At 47.7% G+C, this 20,830-nt stretch overlaps 1 protein-coding gene across 2 annotated transcripts in view; it reads right to left on the bottom strand.

Moving 5' to 3' along the window:
• CENPC (centromere protein C) overlaps window positions 1-20,830 on the bottom strand; it is a 219,715-nt gene that overhangs the window by 19,184 nt on the left and 179,701 nt on the right. For both annotated transcript variants that reach the window (XM_033914837.1, XM_033914846.1), the window contains 2 exons: window positions 19,409-19,495; window positions 12,055-12,153 (listed from right to left, as the gene is read on the bottom strand). In XM_033914837.1, coding sequence (XP_033770728.1) covers window positions 12,055-12,153; window positions 19,409-19,495 — 186 coding nt within the window. The remainder of the gene's footprint in view (window positions 1-12,054; window positions 12,154-19,408; window positions 19,496-20,830) is intronic.

Here is a 20,830-nt window from a genome sequence, read left to right as displayed (position 1 = left end):
GGTTCTAATGACTTTAGACCAGATGACTGACCATTGTCTGTCTTGTATTCGGCAGTCCAAATCTTGCTCCCATGATTTTTGTAAGGAAGTATTAGTATCAAATCAGGATTTAATGAATATCCTATATATTTGTGAAGCTATATGACCTGTGGCCGAGAGTTTAGAAAATAAGGGGACCAAGGTAGGAACTCCTGTAACACTTGTATGTAAGATATTCGATTTTTTGATTACACTAACAAGTTGGAACCATTGATAAAATGTCTTTCTCTTCCATCTTCATAATTTGGTAGATAAGAGTTTTGGTAAGTACAGTACATTTTATTTGGTATTCAAAACAAAGAGTTCCCATATCTTGCAGGTAATGCTGTTCGGCTTCCAATCTCCACATGTTAAAGGATTCATCCTGTTGCATAATGTTAACTCCTGGAGGTTGGCACGAGAATATTTGACTTTCCATGTTAAGAAAAAGAGATTATGTACTTACTCTGTTAAACTCTTTTCCAGTAGATAGGTGAGACATTCTAGACAAGTGGGCAGTGTCCTCCATGGCCGTATGCCATCTGCAGAAGAAATCCAGCTCGGATTTTTCTCTATGCCTCTTCTGTACTTCACTGAGCTCCTTAGCGCCACCTACAATTAGTACCCAAGCACCAAGAGCCACCAAATCAACATGAAGTAGAGACAGCCATACCAATTAAGGTCATAAATAACTGTTCTGATCAAAGGAGTAACATGAGAATATCAGCTGCAAACAGCCAGTAAAACCTCAAGGGAGCTCAGAAATTATTCTCATCTAAAAGAGGAACGTAGATACAGTATACTCCCCAGCCCACAAGGGCTGACTGTTATCCAAAGTACAACTTGGAGACACATGAAAAACAGATAATAGTCAGGCGCAGGAAGTACAGGGCAGGAGTCTAGAATGTCTCACCTATCTACTGGAAAAGAGCTTACCAGAGTAAGTATATAAACTCTTTTTCAGCGCAATAGGTGAGACATTCTAGACAAATGGGACGTACAAAAGCAGTTCCCAAAAAGCCACGGGGGGCTGACTGCGCCAACCCTCAAGACTGAAGACCAAAAAGGCAGAATCCTTTCTCACCGCCACATGCACACTGCAGAACAGGGCAAACGGGTGTATAGAGGACCACATTGCCACTGTGCAAATCTCCTCAGGAGAGATGGCTCTAGCTTCAGCTCGAATGTTAAACTAATTTGTGACCACCAAATAGCAAAGAGTCCTAACTCCTGGAGTGAAGAACGTCGATACTCCAGAGGAGCTGATTCACAAGGGCACAAAGTACTTGAGAGTAGAGGCTCACCTATATTGTTTCCAGTTTGCATTTTCTGACTTTGGCTCTCTGGCTCTTCTTTCCAAGTGCCATTTCTTACCATCAAGCACTTAGGACAGACTCCTACCCTACATTGGGGGTCCTAACTCCTGGAGTGAAGAATGCTGACACCCCAGTGGCAGAACTAGAGGGCACAAAGTATTTGAAAGTAGAGAATGACATGGGGAAAAACTTTGTCCCTGTCTCCGCGAGCTCATCCCTGTCCCTGCCTCCCATCCACACAAGACTCGAATAGTTTTAAACTGAACTTATTTTATTAAAGTATAAAAATAAATAATATTCTGTACAATTGTCATTTTATAAGTTCTGGCTGCTGAGCTAGAGAAAGAGATGTTCAGCTGGCAGGGCTTTGTTTATAAATGTGTATAAACACAACTAACAGACTACTTTATCCTAAAGCAAAAAAAAAAAAAAAACCCAAAATAAACAGCAATTTTTTTACTAACTTTGTTTTCTGGGCTTCTGCTTTCATCTTCTCTTCATTCATTTTCTTTCATCCACTGTCTGCCTTCTCTCTGCCTCTTCCATATGCTCTGTTACTGTGCCTCTCCCTTCCATCTCTCCCTCCATCCCCCCACCCCCAATTGGTCTGGCATCCATCTTCTTCCCTCCACTCCTCCCATAGTCTGGGATCTCTCTCTTCCCCATTTCCCTTCAGCGTCTGTTCCTCCCCACCCCTCCTTTCCCAGTTCCCATCTGCATCTATTCCTCTCCACCCCATCTTCCCTCCCTATCTCCCTTCCCCTGTTACCTTCAGTGTCTGTTCCTCCCCCACCCCACCTTCCCTCTCTCAATCCCTTCTCCAGTTCCCTTCAGCGATTGTTCCTCTCCACCCCACCTTCCCTCTCTTCCCCAGATCCCTTCAGCATCTGTTCCTCTCCACCCCACCTTTCCTCCCTTTCGCCCTTCCCCTTACCTTCGTGGTGGGCAATTTCTAAATTTTCTTTCTACGAGCAGCCAAGCCTTGAGCCCTGTCAGGGACTGCAGTTCAGGAGCCAGGGAGAGTTTCACAAGTTAAGCAAAGGTTAGTGACCTGTAGAGATATCGTCACTGCTGGCCCTTATTTCAGCTGAAGTACAGATCAGAGAACTTACATGATGTGGGATCATCCTTACCTTCGTGGCGAGCGATTTCTAAATTTCATTTCTACAAGCAGCCAAGCCTTGAAGTCGTGTGTGGCTGCCGTAAAGGTCTCCTCTGACCCAGCTTCTGGTTTTGTCCGAGGAGACCTTTACGGCAGCCACATGCGACTTCAAGGCTCGGCTGCTCATAGAAAGAAAATTTAGAAATTGCCCGCCATGAAGGTAAGGGGAAGGGAGGGTGAAAGGGAGATGCCCGGACAGATGGTGGCAGTGATGATCGTTAGTAAGGAGGGCGACGAGGCCATTCACTGTTCCATGGGGCGGTGAATGGTCTTGTCGCCGTAGCCACGGTGAACACTTTTTGTTTCCACCATTTCAGTTGGTTGCCCGCAGTTAGCCACGGGTAACAGCCACCGTGTCATTCTCTACTTGAGAGCAGAGACTCAGCTTTATTGTTTCCAGTTTGCATTTTCTGACTTTGGCTCTCTGGCTCTTCTTTCCAAGTGCTGTTTGTTTGTTTGTTTTTTACCACCATCAGGCACTTAGGACAGATTCCTACCTTGCATCAGGGGTCCTCTCCAGGAGTGAAGAACGCAGACACTCCAGTAGCACAGGCTATAGGGCGTTAGGTCCCTTGGAGCTAAGCAGAGCCATAGGAGCCATGGGAGTACCAGAGAAGTTTACATTTTTGACATATGGACTTTGTTTGTAAAATGGGAAAACATAAGGGTAAGGTAAAGATGTCTACTCCTGTAGCATCTGGACTGATGGATCGGCATTTGACTCTTTATGATCCCATGAAATCTACATTGAATGGAGCTGAATCAACATCGGGAGCTTCTCTTAGCTCTCTTGATCACACACTTAGCTCTCTTGATCGCAACCCCCCCACCCCCACCCCCTTGTTACTTCTGAGGGTTTGGGATAGGAAGGTGGTCCCAAAATAGCTTCGTTGGAAGCCTCCAAATCCCAGTTAACTGGTGAAGCTACATATTTTTGTGTTAAGACTTTAATGGTAGGGTCTATTTAAGTAAATGCCTGAGAAATTCAGGAGATAAAAATCCTTTAAATATTGCCTATTTTTGAAGTAACATCCTTCTCTCGTATTTGTGGGATAGAAAGGAGAAATTAGGTTCTTACCTGCTAATTTACTTTCTTTTAGCTTCTCCAGACCAGTAGAGGTTAACTTTACGAATGGGTATATATCTAATCATGACCAGCAGGTGGAGACTGAAAACAAAACTGTGGGACCGTATATCCTATCCCCTCTTCTCTATTTCCCTCAGTCTGCCGAATAGCCAAGCAGAACCAAGAAATGGAAAACAGAAAGAACACAATACTCCGAACAGGAGTAACAATTAACATACCCAAAAAATGCTGTTGGAAAATGCAGAGGAGAAATACCCGAAGGAAAATGTCCCCACAGCTCGCCAGCTAAGCCAGCCGAGCCACAGCCGCTGTTCTTCAAATCTCCCCGGCCCTAGAAAAATACTAGAACCCGCAGCAAAACACAAAAAACTGCCCGCGCAACAGCCCGAACAACAACAACAGACAGGGTGGGGACCTCTACTGGTCTGGAGAAGCTAAAAGAAAGTAAATTAGCAGGTAAGCACCTAATTTCTCCTTCTTTAGCACTCTCCAGACCAGTAGAGGTTAACTTTACGAATGGGACGTACCAAAGCAGTCCCTCTCACGGGCGGGACCCCCGAAGGGCCGATACCAGTACACGCTCCCCGAACACCGCGTCCTGACGCGCCTGCACATCAACCTGATAATGACGAACAAAGGAATGCAAGGAGGACCAAACCGCAGCCTTACAAATATCCACTGGAGGCACGAGCGACGACTCAGCCCAAGAAGCCGCCTGACCCCGAGTGGAATGAGCCTTGAGAAACTCCGGAACAGGCTGCTGTTTCAGAAGATAAGCGGAAGCAATCGTCTCCTTGATCCAGCGCGCAATAGTAGCCTTAGAAGCGCCAGCTCCCCGACGAGGACCCACCAGGAGGACAAAAAGATGATCGGATTTCCGGAATTCCTGGGTCCGCTGCACATAAGAGCGAAGGACCCGACCGACATCCAACTTGCGCAGCTGCCGTTGCTCAGAAGAGCCCTCCCGACCACCCAAGACCGGGAGAACCACTGATTGATTGACATGAAAAGGAGAAACAACCTTCGGCAGAAAGGAAGGAACAGGCAGCAAGACGACCCGCTCCCTAGAAAACTCCAAGAGGGGAGCCCTACAAGAGAAAGCCTGCAGCTCAGAAACACGCCTAGCAGAAGTAATGGCCACCAAAAAGACCGCCTTCAAAGTAAGGTCCTTCAAAGAACAGTCGTCCAAGGGCTCGAAAGGCGAGCGCACCAAAACAGAGAGAACCAGATTAAGATCCCAAGAGGGAACCGAGAGCCGTAGGGGAGGCCTAAGCAACTTGGCCGCCCGCAAAAACCGAATCACATCAGGAAGAGCCGACAAACGCTGACCTGACACCAACCCTCGAAAAGCCGACAGGGCCGCAAGATGAACCCGGAGAGAAGACCAAGCCAGGCCTCTATCCAGGCCATCCTGCAAGAACTCTAGAATGTTAGGCAGGGAAGCGCGAAAAGAGGTCACTCCCCGCGCCCGACACCATTCCTCAAAGAGACGCCAAACCCGCACATAAGCCCGAGAGGTAGAAAGCCTCTGGGACCCCAACAGTGTAGAGATCACCTTGTCTGAATATCCCTTCTTGCTAAGGCGACCCCTTTCAAGAGCCACGCCGCAAGACAGAAGGGAGGCGGGTCGAACATGGGAATGGGACCCTGCGTCAGAAGGTCGTCCGAGAGAGGCAGAGGAAGAGGATCCGCCACCAGGTGCCTCACCAGATCCGCATACCACGGACGTCGAGGCCAATTCGGAGGCACCAGCACCACCAGACCCGGATGGTGAACAATGCGAAGAAGCACTCTGCCCACCAGCGGCCAAGGAGGGAACACATACAACAGCCCCTCCGTTGGCCACGGCTGGACCAGAGCATCCAGATCCTCGGCCAGACCGTCCCTGCGACGACTGAAGAAGCGGGGCACTTTGGCGTTGCCACCCGTGGCCACCAGGTCCATCAGGGGCTGCCCCCAAGCCTGCACTATCAACTGAAACGCCCTGGCGCCGAGACACCACTCTCCTGGATCTAGGAAGTGACGACTGAGGAAGTCTGCCTGAACATTTTTTACCCCGGCTATATGAGAGGCCGAGAGGTCCAGCAGATGGGACTCCGCCCAAACCATGAGCAGAGCCGCCTCCTGCGCCACCGGAGTGCTCCTGGTGCCCCCCTGACGATTGACATAAGCCACCGCAGTGGCATTGTCCGACAGTACTCTGACCGACTTGCCCAGCAAAAGGGAGTGGAAAGCTAACAGCGCCAGACGGACCGCTCTGGTCTCCAACACGTTGATCGACCAGGTGGCCTCCTCCGCGGACCAGGTGCCCTGAGCTGAGTGACCCAAACACTGAGCCCCCCAACCCAGGAGACTCGCATCCGTCAGGAGCACCGTCCACTGCGGGAGATCCAGACCCACCCCCTGAACCAGGTGAGGGGTCCGGAGCCACCAGCGCAGGCTGCCGCGCGTCAACCCCCGCAGGGGCACCGGAACATCCAAATCTTGCCTCTGGGGAGACCACCTCCGGAGCAGAGCATACTGAAGAGGACGCATGTGGGCCCGCGCCCACCTCACCACGTCCAGGGACGCCGCCATCGACCCCAAGACTTGGAGGAAATCTCGCGCCCGAGGACACCGGGACGCCAAAAGCAGGCGAATCTGAGATTGCAATTTGCTCACCCGGGCCTCTGGAAGGAAGACCTTCCCCAAGGAGGTGTCGAACAGAACCCCAAAGTACTCCAGGCGCTGAGCCGGGACCAACCGACTCTTGGAAAGGTTGACCAACCAGCCCAGCGACCGGAGAAACTCCACCACCCGAGCCGTAACCCGGGAGCTCTCCTGCAACGACTTTGCCCGAATCAACCAGTCGTCTAGGTAGGGGTGAACCAGGATGCCCTCCGACCGCAAGGCTGCCGCGACGACCACCATCACCTTGGTGAACGTCCGGGGAGCCGTGGCCAGACCAAAGGGAAGCGCACAGAACTGATAGAGCCGCCCCAAGATCGCAAAGCGCAGGAAGCGCTGATGAGTCCCGAATGGGAACATGCAAGTAGGCCTCCGTCAGATCGAGAGAAGTGAGGAACTCCCCCGGCTGAACCGCCAGAATGACCGACCGCAGAGTTTCCATGCGGAAAGAAGGAATCTAGAGAGCCCTGTTGACCCCTTTCAAATCCAGGATGGGCCGAAAGGTCCCCTCCTTCTTGGGCACCACAAAGTAAATGGAGTACCTGCCGGTGCCCCACTCCGGAGGGGGCACCGGCACCACTGCCTTGAGATCCAGCAAGCGCTGCAGGGTCTGGTGAAAAGCTTGCGTCTTCCCTGGAGACTGACATGGAGAAGCGAGGAAAAGGTCCGGCAGAGAGCGGGCGAACTCCAGAGCATAACCGTCCCGCACCACCTCTAGGACCCACTGATCGGACGTGATCTCGGCCCACTTTGAGAAAAATTCGCGCAGCCGGGCCCCCACCGGAACCAAAGGGAGCACCGGCAAGGAGTCATTGCGCAGGACGGGAAGCGGGGGAGCCGGCGGAGGGATTCCCTGCCCCCCGACGGGCCCCCCGAAAGGGCTGCATGCGCTGAAAGAACCGACCCCTGGAAAATCCCGGAGCCGGGAAAGAAGCAGCCCCACGCCCAGGGCGATACTTGCGAAACTCCCGCAAACGCCCCCGGGCAGCGCCACCACGAGACGCAGGACGGGCACGGTCCTCAGGCAGACGGGGAACCTTAGAGTCCGTCAGAGTCTGAATCAACTTATCCAATTCCTCCCCAAACAAAAAAGATCCCCGAAAGGGAAATTTAGTAAGTTTAGCTTTGGACGCAGCATCCGCCGCCCAAGCGCGCAGCCACAAAATACGCCGCGCGGCCACTCCAAAGGCCATAGACTTAGCCGAGATCCGCACTAAGTCATAAAGAGCATCAGAGAGGAACGAGGCCGCCATCTCAATCTTTGCCACCTCCTGATCCACCAGAGACCAGTCATCAGACTCCCGATCCAGGACGCGCTCAGCCCACCGAAAAACGGCGCGAGCGACCAGCCCCCCCACAAATAGCCGCCTGGACCCCAAAAGCCGAGACCTGAAAATTGAGCTTAAGGATATTCTCCAATTTGCGCTCCTCAGAGTCCCGCAAGGCAGACCCGCCCTCAACAGGCACGATATGCCGCTTAGAAATCTCCGAGACCACCGCGTCTACGACTGGCGATACTAAAGTAGCCCGATCCCCCTCTGGGATGGGATACAAACGAACCATGCTACGCGCCAGACGAAACACAAAATCCCGAAAATCCTGACGCACAGGAAAAGAGCGGGAAACAGGACAGACCCCCTGAAGCAGAGGGGCCCCCATACGCGGGGTCTCCGGCGGCGCAACTTCAAAAATGCAGCACCAAGGAGACCTGCTACATCAGGTCTAAAAGCTCATCCCTCAGAATAAAAAGCGCACCACGGACGCATCTGCTCTGGAAGACGGGAAACCCGCCGCCCCGCTGCCAGCGGGCGTCCCCTCTAGAGGATCCTGGAAGCCCGCCAAAGCAGCCAGGTCCTCAACCATGCCAACCCGCTCCTCCGACCACCATTCCGCAATCCAAGCCCCCCCGCGGGCGCTTGGATGAGGGAGGAGGAAGAGGGGACGCCAAACGAAAAGAGGAAGGCAAAGCCATAGGGGGCGCGAAGGGAAACCACCCCCGAAACTCCCCAGGTGCACGTGGGACCCCCAATTGTCTGCACAAAGAAAGAAAATAAATTGGGGACAAAAAAACCCCTGGGGGTCCCCAGGGACTCCCTGCCCCAGCAGGGGTCCCAGCTGAAACCTGCCCCTGTGTTTGCAATACAGGGGGAAGGTCACCTGAGGTTGCAGACAAAATGGAGGGGCCAGACAGAGAAAATGGCGAAGTTCCCGCCAAAAAAGCTCCCTCCATGGCCTGTAGCGGCTGGGAAGGCTGAACAGTCCCAGCCGCTAAAACAGGCAAGTCGGCATCAGCTGTCAAAAAATCAGCTGAGAGGGAATCCTTCGGGGAATCCCTCCGTGGGCGGTTGGAGAAGACCGGGCTTCCCCACTGCTCCAAGCCGACTCGCGAGGCACCATCGGCGGGGAGCTCTGGGCGCCTGCAGCCGCTGCCGACGGAGTTCCACCACCTCACCGACCCAAACCGCCAAGTTCAGGCCGGCCGCGAGTGCCTCGCGGCTGGACCTAATTGTGTCCCCCTCCCCCGGAGAAGGGCACAATTGCTCCATACGCTACCTAGCTAGAAAAAAGTGCCGGTTAGATGAAAAAATACAGTAAAATACAGTTTTCTTAAAGGGAAACAACCCTCCAGACCAGCACTACCTCAGGATTTTTTTTTTTTTTTTTTTTACAGAACAGACTCCACAGGCTCTCGAAGCAATATGCCTTGCTTGATTTAGGGGGCAAGGCTTACTGCTGAGGCTCCTCTAAAAAAATGTGGGGAGGTGGAGGAAGTGGGGGGAGGGACCCCGCTCGAGACCCGCCGGGTTTGACACCCCCGAGGTCGGACGAACCCCCAAACAGGGCCCGCCCAAGCTCCGTCCGGCTAAAAACAGGGACAACAAACCCCTTAAACAAATTCCAACAGCCCTACCAAGGGAGATGGGTACAGATCACTCAACACCTGCTGGAGACTGAAAGAAAACTGAGGGAAATAGAGAAGAGGGGATAGGATATACGGTCCCACAGTTTTGTTTTCAGTCTCCACCTGCTGGTCATGATTAGATATATACCCATTCGTAAAGTTAACCTCTACTGGTCTGGAGAGTGCTAAAGAAAACTTTCCTTTTTTCATGATATATAATTACTTGTTGTTTTCCTTTTTTATTTTCTCTAAAATTCCTTATCTTTAATGTTTTGTATTTAAAAGTATGAAAAAGTTTTTAAAAAAGAGAAGCACTCTGTGCATAGTCAGGATTCTCCCAACACAATCTTGAGTGTTTGAACCAATAGGCTAAGATACAGGCACACGTACTTCCTGACCAACATGGAAAGCCAAAACCATTTTCAGCAGGAAGAAAGAAACCATGAGCAAGGAAACCCAATCTCCAAGATTTGGAGGAATGGTTCAATGCAAGAGCAAGCCTGGAGTTCAGAGACACGGCTCGCTGATGGAACAGCAATCATAAAAAATAACTGGAACAACAAGGCCAAGAGGGAAGTATCCCGAAAGGGTTCAAAGGAAGCCTTGGATAGACTATACAGCACCAGGGTTAGGTCCTACAAAGGGAACGGTAGATAAACTAGTGGTCCAATGCAAAGAGCCCCTGTCATAAATCTGGCAATGTCAGGGCAATATGCCATAGACAAAGGATGACCCAGGGCATGAAAACAAGAGAGCCCAGCCACTTGGACCCAAAGAGACGCTGCAGAGAGGTCTTGATCAAGACCTACCTGGAGCAAAGTTAGCACCACCAAAAGTGGATTGGAAAATGGCTCCACGTGGTCCTGAGCGCACCAATGCCCGAAGTCTCCCAAGCCGTAGCGTAAGCAGATACAACAGATAACTGCATAGACATGAGCAGAGTGCCAAGGATCACAGCAGAAGAGCCCTTGCAGACTAAGGATACACACTCTAGAACCAAGACAGACGAGCAAAATAACCCGGGTCCTCCACGCAGACTGGACCCTACTTAAGTAGGCCAGGAGTGACGCACAACCGAAGGCTGCTACTCTAGTGAAGATGCAGCAGAGCTGTATATGATGGCCTGCAAAGCCAGTCTGGAGCCACCAGAATGTGCATGTGTGGGTGCCTTCTTGTCTGATGCTAAAGCATTGAACCATCAGTATAGTATAAAAGCTAGGACGACAATTCCAAGGGGAAGAGGGAGGGATATGAGAATATATGCCTGCTGTCCTAGGAGAACACCTGCTACAGGTAAGTAACTTTTCTCCGAGGACAAGCAGGCATATTCTCACATGTGGGACTCACTAGCTGGCAGACTTACTAATTTGTAAATATGGTTGATAATAAAGTAGAAAGTGAGTCTGGTGAAGTAACAGGCCGAAGAGCAGAGTTAGTATTCAAGTAGTAAAAAGATTTTGTAGAACTGCTTGTCCAAACCAGCCATCCTGCCTAGAATTTTACTCCAGACAGCAGTGAGCAGTGAAGGTGTGGATGGAAGACTATATTGTTACCCCACAAATTTCTTCAATGGATGCTGAGCGGAAATGGACTACTGATGAATTCACGGCCTTTACACTGTGAGCAGTATTTATTTTATTTAAAAAACTTCCAACCCACTTAAATCACAGCCATGTAGAGTCAGCCCAGCCCGAGCCAATATAAAGCTTGGTAAGCCTGGTAATGGGAATCCCCAGTCTGTTAGGATCAAAAGCAGCAACACGCTGTGGACTTCCTATGAGATTTAGAACATTCTAGATAATATGCTTGAAGTCCAAGGAATGCAGTGCTGTTTCTCTAGAATGAGCATTAGGCTGGGAAAGAATGGAAGTACAATGAATTGACTGAGATGAAATTCCGATACTACTTTAGGAAGGAATTTGGGTTGGGTTTGAAGAACTACCCTATCATGATAAAATCTGATATAAGGCAGGTCGGCCACTAACGCCTGAAGTTTCATGATTTTTGTTAGTAAACCTGCCTCCTTGAATAAGTGTGAGGAAATCTCTAGGTTTACTCTAGCTCCTCTTCTTCAAATCTATATTAAGTAGGTTGTGGAGAAAAGATCACTAGTCCAATCCCACTTACACTTCTCTTAAAGCAACACTGACAGACTGGCTAGTAGTTAGAGAAGCTGCATCAGCACCCTGAGGTTGTGATTAGAGAATGACACGAATCTATCTATCTCCCTCCCTCCCCCTTACCTTCGCGGCGCATTTTAAGGTTTGAGACTTGTTGAAAGCTGTCGAAGCGTATGTGCAGTCGCGTGCGTGTGTGGGCAGAAGCTTCTGCCCACACACACACGCGACTGCACGAACACTCCGGCGGCTTTCAACAAGCTACTTGTCTGTAGTTTTCTATCTTAGTTAGGTCCAGACCTGTGGCCTTGGATATAGGTGTTGGTGAGATGGCCAATAATGTTTTGTCAGACACCTGCCATCAGGAGATGGCAGGGATGGGAAGGTGAAAGGGACGGCAGGGATGTGGCGGTGACAGGGACAGATTTTTTTTCCCCGTGTCATTCTCTAGTTGTGATTTCTCCTTGTGTCTCTGGGAAAGTCACTTAACATTTCATTGTCCCAAATACAAAATAGGTACCTGTCTAAAAAATAAGTAAACCACTTTGATTGTAACCACACAGAAAAAAAACAGTATATCAAGTCCCATCACCTTTGCCCTAGCATCATGAAATGTATACATTTCAAATGAGCAGTCTTTTCTAGAGAATAATGAAAGCTGGTTAAAGCTGTACAGCAACTCTTGCAAATCCAGTACTACTACATTATAAAAATTGAGATAAATCATTATATCATGTACATATTTTTTGAGATAAAATATTCAAACCTATTATAGAAAGCCTTACCCATTGAAGTTGTTTCCTCATTTCCTGGATTAATTACAGCTGCTGGTTCTGATGATGATGAAATAGGAAAACTGCACACATTTTCACTTGTATCATGGTCTATTAAAAATAATATATGTATCGGTCAGTTGCTTACTCTCAGTTAAGATCTTCAGTTATGTAAGTCACAAATGATAGAAAAAGTAGGGGAAAAGACAGTAGCTTTTCAATACGATAAGTATTCAAATACAAAATTCACTCTCCAATACTTATAATACCATTGTTTTTCTTTGAAAGAGCCAAAATTTATACTTCATATTATCTCATGTCATTTTACTTATATACCATGGAGGGCACAATCAAAACTTTAAAATGTCCAAAAACCTACCAAGTCGGCACTTGGACGTCCTAATAGCAGGGGTGTCCAAGTGCAATAATCAAAACCAACTTTCTGGATGTGCAGCAGCACTTCTAAGCTGCTGGGCATCCAGAGCTCAAAGGAGTGTGTTGGGAGGTGCATTATGGGTGGAATTCGGGCGGGCTTCCACCTGGATGCATTGCAGTGATAAATAAAGCTTTTCCAGGACTTCCTAGGTGGAACTTACATGCTTTAACCCCTCCTGTGGTCATCTGGTCAGTTTGGGCAGCTTTGAGGCACTTAGATGCAACTATGACGCTGGCACTTACACCTGTTTTAGTTGCATCTAAGTGCCCCAAAGCTGCCCAAATTGACCAGATGACCACAGGAGGGATTAAACCATGATTCCCCCCACTTACTCCCCCAGTGGTCACCAACCCCCTCCCACAACCCAGAGATGGGAGAAAAAAACAGCACATTAAGAGTTTGCCATCAGTTGATCGCGACAGAAGAATCACCATCAGCTGAGCCGGATTCAGAGATTCCTGCCTGCTCAGCTGATAGGTTTTCTCCCTGCCAGGAACAGTTGAGCCATGGAGCCCTACACTCCTCTTCCTTATCCCCTGCCCAACATCCCCGGAACCTTTCACACACATCACTCCCCCCCATACATCAGGCAACACCCCACACGCACACATCACTCAATATTCCTGTACCTTCCGCAGCAAAATCGGCAGGAGGGAATCCCACTCCCTCCTGTCTACAGGGCTGTGTGCTGCAAATGATGGGCCTTCCCCCTCCCAATGCATCTTGGGATACAGTGAGACTGGCCTAAAACACCGATTGGCTCATTTAAAAAAATAAATGATAGACGTTGGCAGCTTTGAAAATGGACATTTTTTCTCCTGGATTTGTGGACGTCCTGCCCAAACTCCTGACCTTAGACTTATATGTCCTATCGAAAATGAACCTCCACGTAAAATAAAGAGACAGATTAAGCCAATCAAGGATGAACTGAGTTTGACAAAGTCTGAAAGTATGGAGGTGACTGCAAAAAGAACAAATTCTTGAAGCTCTCCTCCTCTTCGCTCCCAATGGAGACAAGAATTTTGGCAATAAAGCTCTGCCCCTAGCTCCATTCCTGGTGGTGTTACATAAAATTGGCAACCTCCCTGTTAAGAAACATACTACTGCAGCAGGCATGTGTCTAAGAACCACTCACAAGGAGCAGGCCTAATGAGGGTGCCTCCCTTTTGTTCATTTCTTTTCCTAGCTGCTTCACTATTAGCCTTCAAGGGTAGTGTTTTGTTTTGGGGTTTTTTTTGCATTCTTTGGGCATTCTAATTGCACCCATATGTTCTTAGGTACTTATTCCCATTCTATGGGGCTGCAGGTCTCTGGACCATACCATTTGGTTGTTAGGTGCTATCAAACCACCTGTTCTGACTAAAATCCATCTCTGTAAACCATGACCTAGCCTAGCAGTAGGTCATCTGTCACTTGAGGAAGTCTTGCTTAATATGCTGTCACTTTGAAATAAGCCCTTACTGGTACATGATACTGTTCAGAAAAACCATTTTGATATTTTGTGCCTCATAGAAAACAAGTTAAAAGGGGATAGTCTCCTACTGGCCCAGGCATCCCTCTAGCTATTTCTTCCTCCATGAAGATCCCAATAACAGGAAAGGAATGGAGCAGCAGTTATTTTTTTTCACAATCTATGTATAGACATGTGAAAAAATTAGGACACCCCATGAAATATTCAGTTCTTTCTTAAGAAATGTTCACATATCGATGATAAATCTTTTGTTTTATTTATCTCTGGAAAAGAAAGTGATGTAACTGTAGGTAAATAACAAAAATTTTCCTTGATTAACTCATGAAACAAAAGATATCCACAATAATGTATATTCTAACTGAAAAATAAATTAGGACACCCTACACCCTAATAGCTAGTGTTACCCCCTTTGGCTTCTTGTAGCCATCTACCAGTCTCTGACATCGATCTGAGGAAAGTTTGGCACATCGATCTGAGGAAAGTTTGGCACACTCCTCAATGCAGAATTCTTTCAGCTGTGAGATGTTTGAGGGGTTTCTTGCATGTACAGCCCATGTACAGGTTGATGGCTGTTGAGGTTCAAACTAGAGAATGACACAGGGAAAAAATGTGTCCCCATCCCCATGAGCTCAGTCCCTGTCCCCGCCCCATCCACGTGAGCTCAGTTCCATCCCCACTCCTGTGAGCTCGAACCCTGTCCCATCTCCACAAACTATCTGATCCCATTCGCACAAACCTCAAATAGTTATGGTTTTATATTGAACTTATTTTATTAAAGTATAAAAAGAAACAATATTCTGTACAATTGTCATTTTATAAACACAAATAATGTAGAGCAAGGATCAACAAAACCCGTCTCCCCTCTCCTTCACGAAAAATCCCCTCCACTATGCCAAATTTATGCCCCTCCCATGTCCCAACGCGCTCCTTCCCCCCACCCCTTTTCCCTTTGTCCCACATTGATATCTTCTCTCTCCCTTACTTGTTCCCTTCAGGGCCGTCCAAGCTGGCATGCCCCCATCTACTGAAGCCGACCCGGAAGGCCTCCCTCCGATGTCAGAGCAGATGTTGGAGGGAAGCCTTCCAGGTCAGCTGGGGATCCCAGTTACCTCACTCAATAGTCCTCCTTCCAGCCTTCAGCCTAACTTGTTTGTACATCCGTAATAACATGAGGCACTATACCCAACTTGAAAAGTTACTATATAGAGGGATCCTCTACTTGGTCGAGTGGTACTATTGCCTTCTGACTTCTGGTCCCTGAAAGAGAACTGGAATCCTCCAGGCAAGAAACTGCTCTGTGAAAGTAAAAGCATAGACTCCTTTCTCTAATTTTCCCAGTCCTGGTCTATATGGTCACTCAAGCTGGAAAATGAATTAACTAACGTAATAAAGGTACAATCGTATTCTGTAAAGAACAATCTCAACTCAATGTACGTTGTAAATAGTTACAGCAGGGGTTCATTCACTCAAAACATCACAAAAACAGGACAGTTGACAAAATCATAAGTAAACGGAGAAAAATAAACCTCAATTGTGGGTCGCCAGGACTACACAAGTACCAAAGCTCACCACCTCATCACGGGTTTATGAAAAAAACTCCGTACAGTTATAAATTACTTTCACACTTCAGCATCACTTTAGAAGAATATTTATCAAAAGATTCTCAAAGGATTTGAAATCAAACGTCCTGTAATTTTCTATAAATCAGAGAGACAGCCCCAAACTAACTAAATGTATGGCAATCAGCTACAGCTGTAGATAAATTCTAAGCAACGTTTAGTAGCGTGGCTAAACAATTATGTATCTTAGCATGTATAAGAGAGTCAAACACTCATCTGAAGAAACATCTTCGTCCCGATAGATAAGATCTTCTATTTCGCCTGCGAACAGGCTACTTCAGCTGGAAGCCAGATTACTTATCAGAGGCGAAGTCTACTGAGAATGGATCTCTCCCTGGTCCAATGCTAGTGCACCTACAGGCAGCACAGAGCACCCCGGACACAGGAGATTCACAAAGTCTGGGGTAAACCCCTGAACAGGAGGCCCCATAGACCCCTGCAGGACCTCAAACTGGCTTCTCTTGGACTCAGCTGCTTCCATGCACTTATGCTTCGCATAATCACTGTTTGGGGTCTCTGGGAGTGATTTCTTCCCAGCTACCTGGACTCCCTGCAGTTCACCAGTCCTTGAGAACCCAGAAGAGGCTAAGACCGAGGCTCCCACCCTTCCCTTACAGCATGCAGTACATGGATGTTCCTCATCTGACCATCCAGCACAAAACTTGCATGATATGGGGGAAAAACAGGCTAAGGAGTACATCCCAGTCAATTTGAGTCAAATCAAGGGGTTTTCAGGCAGATGGAGGCTTTAGAAAAAAAAATCTAAGCTGGCCTGTTCAAAAAAACATCCAAACCCCGCCGACCCTCCGACCACGAGACCTACAAAGAGCAGCGTCAGCAGCACTCCTAAACAGGTTGCTTCGCAGCCTTCTCCCGCTGGGGCATCCCCTCTGCCACATCACTGATGTCTTTGGAGGGAGGTATGTAGGCCTCATAGTCGGCGGGGTTCAGATGGGAGGGAGAGATGTAAGGATGGGAGGGTCAGCGGGGGTTTAGTTGCACGGCGGGTGGGGGGGACTGCTCAACAGTTCTACTGCATGAAAGAGAGGGACAGAAGCTGTGCAAAGGTTCTGCTGCACGAGGGATGGGAGGAATAGAAAGATGTTATAAGGAAGGGAGGGATAGAAGCTGTGCAAGGGTTCTGCTGCACAAGGGAGGGAGGGATAGAAAGATGCTGTGCACAGGGCAAGGGTTCTGCTGCACAGGGGGATGGGAGGGAGGGATTGAAGGATGCTGCAGAGGGAAGGCAGAAGGGGATGGGTGAAAGGGAGGAAAGATGCTGCACATGTGGGGGAGAGAAAGGAAAGAGGAAGAATTGGGGTGAAGGAGAGGAAGGGAGAGATGATCATGTACATGAAAAAAATAAGACCTACCCAGAAAATAAGCCCTAGTGCATTTTTTGGGCCCAAAATTAATATAAGACACTGTATTATTTTCGGGGAAATATGGTAGATACTAAAAAAGTTAACTAGGTAGTTAATAGTTACTTTATTAATTCTATCTATATGAATAACTTTACAGTGGTACCTTGGTTTACGAGCATGATCCGTTCCAGGAGCATGCTCTTAATCCAAAACATGATCCGTTCCAGGAGCATGCTCTTAATCAAAGAAAAGTTCCCCATAGGATATAATGGAGACTCGGACAATTCATTGCTACTGCTGCCAGCAACCGACGTAAACATAACAGAACTGGGGCACTGGGGCTCTTTCCACAGCCGAACCAACCTCACTGGGGCCTTGCAGCTTTAACTTCTTTTATAAAGGTACAGACCCGTAGGGCACTGGGGGCTAGGGAGAAAGCAAAAGAGAAGGCAAGGGCACAGCTGGAAATGGAAAAACGGCACTACCATTTGAAGTTTATTTTTAAAGTTGCCGCGGCGGCTCCTCTCACGATCGCTGCCTGCATCGGAAGCCTTCTCCGACACAGGTGCGGCTCATGAGAGGAGCCGCAGCAACTTTAAACTTTTAAAATAAACTTCAAATGGTAGTGCCGTTTTTCATTGATGGAGGTCTGCACGAGCAGGGAAGCGGTGTTGCGCCATTTATTTTTAATTTTGAAGGTGCCGCGAGCTGGAACAAGTCCGTCCTGGGCCCGCGTCTGCCCTCCGCCGACAGCCGGCTCCCTCGAAGCCCTTCGCCTGCCGGTGGGGACCGCCGGGACCTGGGTGTGGCGGGGAAGGGAGGTCTTGCCTGGCCGGGGCCGGCCGAATCCCGGGCCTGCTCTCCTTCTCCTAAGTCCCAGCCCCTCACTATGCTAGCTGCCATAGAGGAACTGGCGCTTAGGTGTGGCTGTGAGTTCGTCGGCTACAGCGCTGGAGTGCTGGTGAGGCTCTTGAGAGGAGCTGCAGAGTTCGGCCGTGCAGTGTAAAAGAGTTGGCCACAGCGCTCGAGTGTGGGACCATTGTAAGCGTCCATGTGCTCTCCTGCCTGCCACGGTCCTACGGATCACAGAACACGCAGGCAGGAGTGTGTATGCACGCTTAGCATTTTATTATATAAGATAACATAACATAAATCTTTATTTATATACAGCGAAAGCCTTTCGGTTCAAGGCAGTTTACAAGAAAAATGGCTGAGGAGAATCAGCGAGCTACAGCAATGGAGAAAGGACTAAAAATTGTATAGATTGCATAGGAGGTTAAGCAGGGTTTTATAAGGAGGGAGATAAATAAATAGGTAGGAATGTTCATAGTTTTAGAGCAACAACGTAGAATAGAGAGTCAGTGAGTCGGAAGTCTTATCGTGGAAAATTTAAGGTGGGCCATCCTGTTTGGGGGAAGAGGAGCGTTTTTATGAGCTTTCTGAAGTGAATGTAAGAGGTTGATGTTGTGACCAGTTGGCTCCATTCGGGATCTTTGGAGGCTGTTTGGTAGGGTAGGAGTCTGTTGATGAATCTCTTATGGGTACATCCTTTAATTGAGGAGAAGGTAAAGAATGATTGAGGTTGACTAGATCGTTTGGGTCTGGCAAATGTGAACTGATTGGTGAGGTAGTTGGGCAATAGACCGTACAGAGCTTTGTAGATGAGACATCCGAATTTGAAAAGTACTCGGCTCTCAATTTTAAGCCATTGACGTTTTTGGTAGAAAGGTGTGATATGATTGAGTTTTTCAGGTTGAATATGAGCCTCACTGCGGTGTTTTGGATGATGTTTAGTTTCCTATATATATTATTATATAGTAAATGAATCTACTTTGGGTTAGTATTATAATCTTCTTTCTGTATTAGTTTTGATGGTTCAAAGTTATTGGTAAATGCAATTTATTAGAAAAGTAGACGCACTGTTTTTATATATGGATGTACAGTGGTACCTTGGATTACGAGCATAATCTGTTCCAGGAGCATGCTTGTAATCCAAAATGCTCGTTTATCAAAGCGAGTTTCCCCATAGGAAATAATGGAAACTCGCTTTGATAGGTTCCCACCCTCCACCCCCCCCCAGGCCAGCAGCGCTGCTCCCCCCCACGAGAACTGGCATTGCTCCCCCGAAGCCCCCCCCCACCAACTGGCACCCTCTCCCCTGCGATCCGGCACCCCCCCGCCGCCATCGGCCACCCCCCTGCCGCGACCTGAGGTCCCCCAACACACCCGAACCCTCTTCTTACTTCAGTGTAGCCTCCGCACCGGCACCGGCACCAGCATGTCCTGCCGGTGCCCGAAGATCTGCCTCCTGTGCTGGGCAGAATCTTATGTTACAATCTATGTTACATAATTTAAAATGTGTTTATGATAGGGACCCTAGATCCACCAAAGGATTAATCCTACCCTCTCTCAACAATGTCTTCTAGGTACTGAATTATATAAAAAGTTATCTTAAGAAAATTAAAAGAATCAATACCTGGTTTTTCAATTAAATTCTTTTGCTTTGATATTTTCTTGTGTATGTGTTCCTTTGCAGGTATTATGTCATTTACTACAAAACCACCTGGGGAAAAAAATAAACTAATTTAATAGCAACATAATAAAGTCACAGAAACATATTGACAAAGATACCTGGAACAACCAAATTGACTATTTCTAAGCTTTTATAAACCATATGATGCTGCAGACACATGGGGGTTGGAAAGGTAGAGATGGGGAGACAGAAAAGTGTATTTCCTGAGTTTTGGGGTTTTTTCTTTATTTCCTGTTTTCTGTTTCCCGTATATACTTGAATATAACCCGAGGTAACCTCACTTTATATTCGAGTCAACCTCCACCACCCCCAAAAAAAAAGGGGGGGAGGTTGACTCGAATATAAAGTGAGGTTAGAAACTTGGTTTATCACTGTAAGCCATTCTAAAAAGACTGGACATTTTTGCCATAAGTTTTAATACATTATTTAAACTTTACAATGTCTCATTTTAACCTCTTTGCTTCCCTGACATAAACCTTAAAAATAGAAAAATGTTTTTGTATGCAACACCACACAAAATACCAAGACATAAAAATGGATAAAAGTCACAAGTCAAAGATAAAATCAAGCATAGCATAGCTGAAACAAAAATTTAAAATAATCATGGACTAGCTGGATCTCATGAATGATGAAGCAGATAAGACCATAACCTCCTGGCAACTCAGCACAACTTGACAAGATAGCCCCAACTAAACTTCTAAAACTGAAACATAAAAATAATCCCTGGTTCATGGATGAATTACTAGCCCAAAGGACAAGGTTACGAAGACAAGAGCAGGCTTGGAAGAAAAGGCAAACGGAGGAATATTATGTCGACTGGAGAAAGGAAACTAAACAATTCAAGCTAGCAATAGCTGAAGCTACAATAATTCATTAAGATACCTTGATTAATCAGTAAACACCATATCCAAATGTCTGTTCAAGATCTTTAATTCACTAATATCTACTAAGGTATTACCCAGATTCCTCCACTCAACAACCTGATGAAGATAACCTTGCCAACTACTTCCAGAGCAAGATCAGGACCATAAGAGAATCATTTACCCATGCACTAGAAGACTGCATAGAGACAAGTACAGCAGAAAGCCGATGAGAAGGATGGGATACCCACAGATAAGTGCTGGAAAGAGTTCACCATGCTTGCTACAACTAAGATCTCTCGCTTACTAAAAAGGCTCTCAGAAACGTTGTCATCTTGACACCTGTCCCTCTAGCATGCTGGACCATGCACCCGCTGAGTTTATAACTTGGCTGACGGACCTTGTCAACAGGTGTCTGACAAAACATTATTGGCCATCTCACCAACACCTATATCCAAGGCCACAGGTCTGGACCTAACTAAGATAGAAAACTACAGACAAGTAG

Source organism: Geotrypetes seraphini, chromosome 1 (assembly GCF_902459505.1).
Source record: "Geotrypetes seraphini chromosome 1, aGeoSer1.1, whole genome shotgun sequence".
Taxonomy (NCBI): domain Eukaryota; kingdom Metazoa; phylum Chordata; class Amphibia; order Gymnophiona; family Dermophiidae; genus Geotrypetes; species Geotrypetes seraphini.
The sequence above is the reverse complement of the archived record's forward strand: the minus strand, read 5'-3'. Positions and strand labels throughout refer to the sequence as shown.